The sequence below is a fragment of the Sinocyclocheilus grahami genome, unplaced genomic scaffold (genome assembly GCF_001515645.1).
Source record: "Sinocyclocheilus grahami isolate Dianchi unplaced genomic scaffold, SAMN03320097.WGS_v1.1 scaffold26.1, whole genome shotgun sequence".
Lineage (NCBI taxonomy): Eukaryota > Metazoa > Chordata > Actinopteri > Cypriniformes > Cyprinidae > Sinocyclocheilus > Sinocyclocheilus grahami.
Window position 1 is genome coordinate 1,239,854 of NW_015505205.1, and position 11,902 is coordinate 1,251,755.

An 11,902-nucleotide genomic window follows, 5' to 3' on the forward strand; every position below is an offset into this window, starting at 1 on the left:
GTAATGTAATGTATTCTGTTAATGTATTGGCTCATCAAACACAAGGGTGTTTGCCTGGCAATGGCCTACAGCACCAACCCTGGTTTGGAAAATTGATGGATGCTGTGTTTTATGTTTGTTTACTGAATAATGTCTATTTATTGCACATATTTAAGGTCTTCATTCACATATTGGCTAGTTAACAACTCATAATAATTCATAATAATGTCTAGGGCTGCAAATTAGCTTGATTATCAATTAATCTGATAAAAAGGCTGATTTTATTTTCTATATTTTTATAGAAAGAAATATATTCCACATCTTGCTCAATGTTGTCCTCCAAATACTGATGGCTTTAAAACAAATGTAGTCTAGTAAATGTGTCTACAGTATATATATATATATATATATATATATATATATATATTGTAGACACATTTACTATATATATTCATCGACAAAACAGAACTACACAAGCATACATAACGTCCGGGTTGTTGATGTAATGACCGTTTTGTTTGTTAGATGATGCCAGATTCAGAACAAATAAGTATTTAAAATATTTACATTTTTGCCAGTACATTTAGCTCCAATATGAGTATTTTAACGTTTCCTCGGGTCAAATAAATCTTAATTACCTACAAGCGTTTTTAGAGAAAATGGTACATGAGCCCTACTTGAATGGCTTGGGCCGATTTGGCTCCCCTGTCGGCGGCATTTGATCCTGCGTGCTGCGGAACAGGCTGCTGCCCGTCTCGGAGTCAGAATTCTTCGCTATCAATGCGTACAGGGGCCATATTGTTGATGTGTCACCTCGGGAGGAGATCACTCACACGGACTTGACACTCATTATTTATCACGGCAGCTGGTATATGCCATTTTAAATGGATTTAACATAACCGGTAAGTCACATATTTAAAATAAAATGGCCAGATCTCAACTACAAAAGCGAATGTTTATTTAATTAGCCTGAAAGCTATGTCAATGGGGGAACTCAGTGGCAGCTGTCTGATATACTGTTATTGTCAGTGTTCTAGACCTTTAATAATCTATAGGATTATTATAAACACTCTGATAACAAGCTAAATGCCTGGTTAGAATCGGTTATGGCTGTGAAAACTCATCTGATCAGCTTGTGAATGTTAGGACTAGATCTCCACCACACAGCTGATTTTGTGTGTATTTTTATATTTGTAGGCATTTCAGTAATTGACCATTCTGTAATTTGTTACGTTAATACCGTGTCTGTTTTAATTCGAGTGAACAAAGCAGATAATTTCTCATAAACACGTAAATATGATATACTTGGACAGGTTAGCCAACATGCTAAAGCTAACTGCACCTGTGTGGGGACAGCAGTATCTGTCACCGGACTTATCGCCTCGAAATGAATAATACAATGATCATTGCAGCTCTTATTTGCAATTATTCCTCTTTTAGTGCTAATTATAGATCAAATAACGAGTTTGTTGCGAGAAAAGGTGGCAGTGCTGTTTTTTGTGGACTGAGCACTGCATCCTCCCTCTGCAGAAGAAATACACTTGCAAATATGTGTGAGACTGAAGATAACAAAACAAAGACAGATCAAATACAGATAATAAAGGGGGGGAAAGGAAGTTAACCTGGCCAGGAAATTGCTTCACTCATGAAGACTCAGATGTGAGTCAAAAGCTGTTTTCAAAAAAGCCTGCCTAAAAGTGTGATAAGGTTTATCATCCATTAACAGCTTTTTGAAGTATTTCACTGAGTGTCAGTCAGTGAGAAATATTAAACTTTTCAGTTTGGTGCTAGTTGACAGTGGAGAATGTTTACTTGGAGAGACGCATGAGAAGCTGGTAACCTTTAAAGTTTTAGTTACTGGCAGCTGCACATCTTGTCCTACTACAGACAAGTCTTGTTTCTCAATCAGTATGTGTGTACTTTGCAAGAATACATTTGATTAAGGATATTAAAATAATTATTACTTCATGATGAGAAACTGTAACTTGCTGTAGTGTAGTGTAAACCTACTGTATGTCTGCATGTAGTCATTTATGCTGATACTGAGGTCAAGGTGTTTTATATGGATAGGCCTAACATGTTTAACATTTATTGGTGTCAAAATCAAAAATAGATGTACACAAAATTGCTGATATGCAAACTTACTGTACTGTACTTTTAGTACTATACTGGAAAAAAAGCTGTTTTACATATTTCATATTGTTTTCTGTTCACTGAAAACAGAAATTGTATATTTTCGACTGACAAAGATGTTGGTAAAGTTTGTGTAGTAGATTTTGTAAAATATTACACTGGTTATGGTAACCAGTATTTTCCGTCATTAACCAAATTTGAAAAACATTGACAGATAATTTAAAAAAAAATGTTCTACTGTTCTGACAGGTAAAATGGGATATACTGTGTTTTCCACCTGTAAAATTCCAATTCCATTCCTACACTTAAAGAGGCTTAAAGGGATTAGCAGTAAAAATGAGAGAAAATTTAATTTTAATTTCCTCTACAAAAATCTTCTCTTTTTTTTATTTATTTTTTTATTTTTTTTTAAAGAGAAATGACAAAGAACCTGCAACTCGAGGATTAAAAAAAATCTCCTTATGTGGGCACAAGGTGCTCAGGCCAAGGTCCGTTCTTGCACACTGGTTAACTGTCACAGTAAGCTCCTAAAATAGGCCTATATTCGTAACATTCTTGCTTATAGTAAAGTTTGTGTAGTAGATTTTGTAAAATATTACACTGGTTATGGTAACCAGTATTTTCCGTCATTAACCAAATTTGAAAAACATTGACAGATAATTTAAAAAAAAAATGTTCTACTGTTCTGACAGGTAAAATGGGATATACTGTGTTTTCCACCTGTAAAATTCCAATTCCATTCCTACACTTAAAGAGGCTTAAAGGGATTAGCAGTAAAAATGAGAGAAAATTAAATTTTAATTTCCTCTACAAAAATCTTCTCTTTTTTTTATTTATTTATTTATTTATTTTTAAAGAGAAATGACAAAGAACCTGCAACTCGAGGATTAAAAAAAATCTCCTTATGTGGGCACAAGGTGCTCAGGCCAAGGTCCGTTCTTGCACACTGGTTAACTGTCACAGTAAGCTCCTAAAATAGGCCTATATTCGTAACATTCTTGCTTATCCTGCTGGATGGGCTTCTGCCCCAGTTTCACTCATTCAGTGTGAATCACACAAAATCAGTGTCTGTTTCCTCAATGGCAAACAGCATTCCCTTTTGTGTTCTCCAGTGTCATCTATAGGCATTTAGCTGGGAATGCAGTAATCCACTGAATCCTGATACAATGATGTATTAAGCAGGTAGGGTGTGAGAAGGGTAGGACCACCTTAGTTTCACAATACTGGCATCACAAAACTGCCTCCAGGTGGAAGGAGAGCCGTGCTCCTATTTTGCGAGGGAGTACCACACCTCAATCGTGGATATGTGTGGGCTTGGACAGTTATAGTATACTACTACTTGCTTTATTAATGGCAGTGTCCCGACAGCAGGTGTGGCAAGACTGTTTGCACAAACATTGTACACAACATCCTCAATTCCTGGTGCTAGAAGGAAATCTGATACATGTAAAATAGCCATATGAATGTTTTGCTTTATTTGACCTGGTGATCCCCTGATAAGAAATGTTTTATGGTGGCTTCTTGTTAATTATAGATGTCAAGTTTTGATGGTCCATTGGTGTTATAATTATGACATGAGGAGATTTTTACCTGTAATGATAATTTCACTTAACTGTCTTCCAAACACATACACACACAATAATAATAATAATAATAATCAGTTATTATGAAATTTTATTATTAGCATAATTTTTCACCAGTGTTTCCTAAAGAATTCTGTTTTTTGTAGCCCTCCACCCATTTCTGTAACATAATTCAATAGTTTTTTTTAATAAATAGAAAAATAAAAATTAATTTTGTCTTGTTTCACATGCATGTGACTGAATTTTATGTATTGTGTTTTCCAGTGCCATTAGCTGAAGGAGATCATGGAGCCGTCGGATTGTCAGAGCGAACTGACCCCTGCCTCTGACCCCTCTCAAAGTTCAGAGGTCAGTGTAGTTCCGGAAGGGTCAAACAATGTCCTCAGCACTGGGGGTGAACCTGTTTTAAAAGAACAGGAGGAAGACACTGAGCTGGACAGTCTTGAGCTGGATGGTACTCTTTCAGATAGTGTGGATAGAGAAGGTCAGAGACCAGACATGCACATGGAGGTCCAGCAAGATGAAGGACTTGGAGAACATGCACAGGGTGATGGGAACACAAGCTGTGACAGTGGAACAGCCTCCATTGATGATGCCAGGACTCTACCAGCTGTTCACGACAGTGCTGTAGAATCACTTCCCGCGGTTCTTGATGGAGAACTCGAATGTTCTGGCCTTGAAGAACCAGCAGAGGTGGTTACAGAATCAGAAGGTGGGACTCAGAATAATGTTGAGGAATCTTCTCCATCTGTTCTGAATGGGACAGATGATATTTCATCCACACAACTTGATACATTCAACGGGCCAACAGAACTTAACAGAACTCCTTTGACTCCTACGCCGGCTTCTCAGGGTGAGGAACTGCCAGATGTTGTTTCAGTACCCCAATACTCGCAATCTAACTCCAACATGAACCCATATGACACGGACTGCAGCAGGAAACTGTTGTCTGAGATCCAGCGCTCTCTGTCTCAGGAGTCTCTGCTGGATGAACTGGAGGATGAGCTGTTGAACAGTGAGTCAGATGGCATCCGCAAGGGAAGTCCTCCCAATGGGCTTCAGAAGGACCAGAGCTCCATGGTTTTATTTGAGAAGTGTGTACAATACAAGTACTCCCAACAGGAGAAAGCCATCAAGAGGTAGGCTGTTGATTAATAGCTCACAAGAGGTTATAGTCCATTGCTGTTAGATTTATAGCAGCAGGAGATGGTAAATCATTAGTTTAATTTGTCATTCTTACCTGCATGAAAATTACACTTCACTATCTTTCATTGCCAATGTGTGGCAATAAAATCTCTTCACCCATTCACCCTCGTAAACTTCAGCTAATCAAGGGAAATGAGTTCATGAACAATCAGGATTGTATAGATTTCTATAAAATTATAATTTGTTATTTTTGTATTATAATAGAATTATTATTGTCCTCCTCCACCCATTTTTGTAAAATATTTATTTTTTTAAATAAATTAGAATTCATATTAATCTATTATAAAATATATTTTGGATGATGTGCCTATTATTATATGAATAATTAATTATCCAGTAATTATACCTAATTTAAATGAGTCAGATGTTAATGTGCATACACACACTTTTGGGAATAGTGAATGATTTGTTAGGATGATTCAAAACAATAATTCTGTGAGTTTTTATTTATTATTTTTTGACTGATTTATTGAAAGAACTGGCTATAAGCCTAAGTGGCATCCAGCCACTGAAGACTATGCAATAGAATGACATTGGCTTTGTTTTATTTCATGGTTCATTGCCTGTTCAACTCATTACAATTAAATCAGACTGCAGCTTCGCAATTCTGGTAAAATATGATTTATTTTGCTATGGTGCTATTGATTATTTTATGCTGTGATCAAACTTAGCCTGTCTGCTTTGAAACCCCCTGCTGTTCTGGCTTTATTAATTTTTGCAAGGGCATCTGGCTGACTTACGTATTGGAACCGGTCCACAGCTCTTCTGTGCATGGCCCGCTGTTAATATTGTCTTATGGGTGATGCTCACGGACACCTGTTCCCTCTGCTATTATTACATGGTCTTTTCTACATTATGGCACATATTGGTGCCTAATACTTTATTGAAAGCAATTAGTTGTTGTCCTTGATATGGTTTAGATCACAAGTTTAGCACAAATATTCTTCTCATTGACAAGCAAATAACAGATTGGCACAACAGAAGCACCGTTATTTCACAGTACAACAGCTCCAGTGTATTACAATGTGCTGACATTGGTAGTAACAGCTGGTAACTGTTTTTCAGATTACTTGATGAGAATAAGAAACATCAGGAGCTGATTCTGGGCATCTGCTCCGAGAAAGACAACATGAGGGATGAGCTGAAGAAGAGGATGGAGACAGAGAAACAGCATATTTGCACCATTAAGAAAGTAATGGCAACCATCAATTGTTTTTGTGTGTCTGTTTTTATTTGTGTTTTGGATAACCTGACTATCTATTTGTCCAACCATTGGGATACAATGAAGTGATCAAGAAACATTGTTGTAAAGTTTAAACCGTTTAGCTTGAAATTTGCTTGAAAATTGTCCAAAGACTATGCATATGCACCAAAAATACATTAAATATCAGTAATATTGTGAAATATTATTGCAATTTAATATGTGTTTTCTATTTGAATATATTTTAAAATCTAATTTATTCATGTGATGGCAAAGCTGAATTTTTAGCAGCCATTACTTCAGTCTTGAGTGTCACATGAGTATTCAGAAATCACTATAATATGCTGATTTGGTGCTCAAAAAACATTTCTTATTGGTACATGTTGAAAACCCTTGGTCTGCTTAATATTTTTGTGATACATTTCTTTCAGGATTCTTTGGTAAATCGAAATTCTAAAGAACATCATTAAAATAGATATCTTTCTTTACTGTCTCTTTAGATAAATTAAAGCATCCCTGCTGAATAATTTCTTAAAAAAAAAAAAAAATTCTTACTGACCCCAAACCTTTGAACAGTCATGTGTAATTATGCTCTTGTTACCATATCATTTCTAGTGTATCCAGAATTAAGGTATGTTCAGCTCAATGGCACTATTTGTTATTTAAATGCCTCTTCAGTATCCATGACTGTCCCTTGTGCACTGATTAGAGAACACTTGTTTGCTGAACAGCTTTCATTTGATACTGGAAAAGCGGGCTTGTTTGAGAGTGACTCTAGGCTAAGAGAGACCGTAGTTCAGTTCAATCTGATAAAAGCCCCCTGTCACAGAGAGTAACAACACAGATCAAACAGAGCAGCCTTGGGGGGGGGAGCCGTCGAGAAGCCATAATTAAGTGTTGCAGTAATGACATGAAACTATTATGTGCATTTTGTTGTCATGGTTTCTCCTCATAGTTAGAACAGGCATCTGAGGCCACACAGACAAACACTTCCTCTGAATGAAACCTTGCCCGTCTGTTTACTTTCATTCAATAGTGTCACTGTGAAGAAAATGTAACACTTGGTTCCTACACATGGTTGCCAGAAAGGGAACTAAACCTGAATGGAACCTTTGTCACTTATTTAAATTTTAGTTTGAATCTATTTTCATAAGCTGTCCAGAACCTGACATTTAAATGAAGGCGCGGGTCATATTTCACTTGCTGGGTGTGTAAACACTGATCTGTTTTGGATCAGCTACTGTCTATCAGAGCTGCCTCTTTTGTTATCATTATTAATGTGTTTATGGTTACCACAGTCACTGCCTTTTAACTGTTTGCCTCTCTTGTTTTACCAGTTTGAAAGCCGGGTGGAGGAACTTATGAAGGATATGAAAGACTCCAGAGACAAACTGGTTCACCAAGATCAGGCCGCTAAGAATACAATCCAGCAGATGCAGAGGGAGATGGCCTATAGACTTGAACAGGTGAGAGGTCTTCGCTATAGAGACACTCCAAACAAAGCCTTTCTTGCATAAGAGCACTGGCTAAATTACTTTTTAATCAGTCTGTGCTCTTTGTATAGCAGCGTCTTTAAAATTAAATCATGTCAGTCCTGAAGTGATGTCTTGTTTGCACAAAGTGAACGAGGGTCTTTAAGATGGGTCTTTTTGTCCTCATCCTTTTTTAGTCCACACCTGTTGGTAAATGTAAAATCCAGCATTCGGATATTGAGGACTAATATCATAAAGTTGTGCAAGTTGTATTTAGTTTGGCAGGACTTGTTCAAACAGCCCCTCACTCTCATTTAAACTTGTTGTTCAAGTTTCAGGGCAAGTCTTTTGCTCTTTCACTGTCTTTGGATTCATCTAATATGGTAAAAGCCCAAGTTATCATAGAATGGTGTATATTCGGGCTGGTAACCACATGGTTATAGGTTAAAATCTCACATGATCCTAGTTTGGCAAGACTTGTTCATATTTGAATGTGTAAAGTATGTTAAAGGGGTCATATGATGCAATTTTAAAGATCATTATTTGGTGTAACAGAATATGTTGACATGCTTTAATGTTCAAAAAACACATTCTTTTTCAAATACTGTACATTATTGTAGTTCCTCTATGCCCCGCCTCTCTCAAACGCGTCGTTTTCTGCAAAGTCCCTCCTTCCGACAAGCACAGTCTGCTCTGATTGGCCAGCTGACCCAGTGCAATGTGATTGGCCAAACACCACAAGCAAGCGTCTGAAATGTAACGCCCCTTACCATAATCGTGAGCTTCAGCTCTCAACATAAATGGAAAGACAGTAAATAATGTTCTTATTTTTACCATCAGTTCAAGCCCGAAAGGGGAACAGAGTCGAGTGACAGACACAGTGATGATGCTCGTATGTATTTGCAGTACACAAGCCACGATTAAGAAAGCTGACTCCACTGTGATGTGACCCCATCTCTCTCTCACGCACACACACACACACACACACACGACTCGATACTCTACACGGGGCACAAAACTCCGCATTTGAACAGTCAATAGCAAACACTTAAACAATTGAGAAAACATACTTACAGTAGCTGATTCAGAATAAGTGCCAGATTGTCATAGCAAAGAGAAATAGCCTTTGCACAGCCAGCCTTGTAGGCTACTCTCCTAGGTTCACAAAACTGTCGTCAATAAAATGCGTTGCACAAATTCGAACATCTGGTTTGATTCCTCTTTGCAGCTACTTTCGGAAGGCCAAATAAAGTGCTTTTGCTTTCGCACAGAAACACACAGTGTCTCCCTGACATGGCTGCATCAACACTACTGTGGTTCCTGACACCACGCCTTCTTTCTTTGCATGAACATTTGGGCAGCATTATGCAAATATTTCCACATCGTGATGTAGATATGTGGGGGCGTGTTTGAATGAGGCGTTTTAGCCCGGTCTGGATCAGCCTTCTCTTTTAGATAGAATAAATACTTTTGTGGGAGACTTTGAGCTGTGTAACTCTGCAGATCGTATACATGCACAAATAGCTACATAACACACTAAAGAAAAGAAAGAATAGAAATCGCATCATATGACCCCTTTAAATGCCCAAGTTATCATAGTGTATATTCAGCCTCAGGCTGATTATGTGAGATTTGAACCCATAACCATCCGGTTACTAGGCAGCCTGGTAACCGGATGGTTATGGGTTCAAATCTCACATAATCCTAGTTTGGCAGGACTTGTTCAAACACCCCTTCACTCTCATGTAAACTGCTCAGTCAAGTGTGAGGTTCTGTCTTTTGTGCTTTCACTGCCTTTGGATGCATAAAATATGTTAAATGGCCAAGTTATTATAGAATGGTGTATATTCGGGCTGGTAACCTGATGGTTATAGGTTCAAGCCTTACATGTCCCTAGTTCGGCAGGGCTTGTTCAAACAGCATTTCACTCTCATGTAAATTCCTCAGTCAAGTGTTACGGCCTCTCTTTTGCTCTTTCACTGCCTTTGGATGCATAAAATATGTTAAAGGGGTCATATGATGCTGCTAAAAAGAACATTATTTGGTGTATTTGGTGTAATGAAATGTGTTTATGCGTTTTAAGGTTAAAAAAATACATTATTTTTCCACATACTGTACATTATTGTTTTTGTCCTCTATGCCCCGCCTTTCTGAAATGCGTCGATTTTTACAAAGCTCATCGGTCTGAAAAAACAAGGTGTGCTGTGATTGGCCAGCTATCCAGTGCGTTGTGATTGGCCGAATACCTCAAGCGTGTGACGGAAATGTTACACCCCTACCTTACTGTGATGATGCCCTGTCAGGCCGGAGCGACGAGACAAAAACATTAAAACCCATTATAAACGAGGCATTCGTTGCATCCAGTGGGGACATAATTATGGATTATAATGACTTTTTATCCAAACACCACAAGCAAGCGTCTGAAATGTAACGCCCCTTACCATAATCGTGAGCTTCAGCTCTCAACATAAATGGAAAGACAGTAAATAATGTTCTTATTTTTACCATCAGTTCAAGCCCGAAAGGGGAACAGAGTCGAGTGACAGACACAGTGATGATGCTCGTATGTATTTGCAGTACACAAGCCACGATTAAGAAAGCTGACTCCACTGTGATGTGACCCCATCTCTCTCTCACGCACACACACACACACACACACGACTCGATACTCTACACGGGGCACAAAACTCCGCATTTGAACAGTCAATAGCAAACACTTAAACAATTGAGAAAACATACTTACAGTAGCTGATTCAGAATAAGCGCCATATTGTCATAGCAAAGAGAAATAGCCTTTGCACAGCCAGCCTTGTAGGCTACTCTCCTAGGTTCACAAAACTGTCGTCAATAAAATGCGTTGCACAAATTCGAACATCTGGTTTGATTCCTCTTTGCAGCTACTTTCGGAAGGCCAAATAAAGTGCTTTTGCTTTCGCACAGAAACACACAGTGTCTCCCTGACATGGCTGCATCAACACTACTGTGGTCGTGTCCATTTTTGGAAAGCCAAACAAAGTAGTTTCACTTTCACAATGAAACACAGTGTCACACATGGCGGCCTAGAGTGAGCAGCGGCCGGGGGATAAAGTGAGGAACGGCCGGAGGGCTAGAGTGAGCAGAGGCGGCGGATTCGACGAAGGAGCGTCCGGCGGGCTTGTCAGCGACCAGCACGGATCAGCTCCAGGCATGACGAAGCAGATATCGTCCTCTTTTGGAAGGCCAAACAAAGTATTTTAAGTTTCACAACGAAACACAGCGTCTTCACGACATGGACGACATGGCGGCGGCGGCGGCAACAACAATACTACAGCGAGAATAAAAATTACGCCTTCTTTCTTTGAGTGAACATTTGGGCAGCGTTATGCAAATCTTCCTACATAGTGACATAGGTATGTGGGGGCGTGTTAGAACGAGCTGTTTTAGGTAGGTGTGGCTGACTCTTAACTTTTATAAAGAATATCTCTTTTGATTTGAGACTTTAGTCTTTGCAACTTTACAGATCTTCTTTATGCACCAAGAGCTTGTAACACTCCAAAGAAAAATTTTAATCGCATCATATGACCCCTTTAAAAGCCCAAGTTATGATAGAATGGTGTATGTTTGGGCTGGTACCCAGATGGTTATAGGTTCAGGTCTTACATGATCCATAAACAATGTTTGTTTGTGTGTTTACATATGTTTCCTCTCCCCAGGCCAATAAGAAATGTGAGGAGGCACGGCAGGAGAAGGAGACAATGGTGATGAAGTACGTCCGGGGTGAAAAGGAAGCTCTGGACCTGCGGAGGGAGAAGGAGCAGCTGGAGAAGAAGCTACGGGAGGCCACAGCAGAAGTAGACAAACAAGCTCGGCGGGGAAACACACTGGCCCAAGAGAAAGGACGCCTACAGCAGCTCTATGACGCAAAGGTCATACATGAAAATACAGTTGATACCTTGATGCTTGATATGGTGTGTAAATCTACAGTATGCATTGATTGTATATAGGTTCTTAGGAGTCTTTGTCTTTGATTACTTTTCTGTAGGAAAATGAAGTGACAAGACTATCCCGTGAACTGGAGAAAGTGAAGGAAGAAATTAATTCTCATGTCATCAAAGTAAAGTGGGCACAGAACAAGCTGAAGAGCGAAACAGATGCTCACAAGGTAAACCAGAGAACTCTGAATAAAAAGCTGTTCGCACCAAGCATGAATTATAACGATAACTATAACTAATGTTTTAACACTAGAACTACCGGAATTCCATAACTACTAGAATGGCCATAGCGGTTAATTCTGACTAGACTGAACTGAATGCCATTTTTGTCATATCATATTTACATTCGAAGCTTCT

The 11,902-nt window shown here is 38.7% G+C and overlaps 1 protein-coding gene across 1 annotated transcript in view; it reads left to right on the plus strand.

Annotated features, from left to right (window-relative positions):
* The first annotated feature begins 767 nt into the window (after positions 1 to 767).
* LOC107566113 (coiled-coil domain-containing protein 186-like) overlaps positions 768 to 11,902 on the plus strand; it is a 28,704-nt gene continuing 17,569 nt past the window's right edge. The window contains exons 1-6 of the mRNA XM_016251489.1: positions 768 to 881; positions 3,960 to 4,834; positions 5,967 to 6,093; positions 7,440 to 7,568; positions 11,267 to 11,479; positions 11,596 to 11,715. Of these exons, the coding sequence (XP_016106975.1) occupies positions 3,981 to 4,834; positions 5,967 to 6,093; positions 7,440 to 7,568; positions 11,267 to 11,479; positions 11,596 to 11,715 (1,443 nt within the window). The 5' untranslated portion in view covers positions 768 to 881; positions 3,960 to 3,980. The remainder of the gene's footprint in view (positions 882 to 3,959; positions 4,835 to 5,966; positions 6,094 to 7,439; positions 7,569 to 11,266; positions 11,480 to 11,595; positions 11,716 to 11,902) is intronic.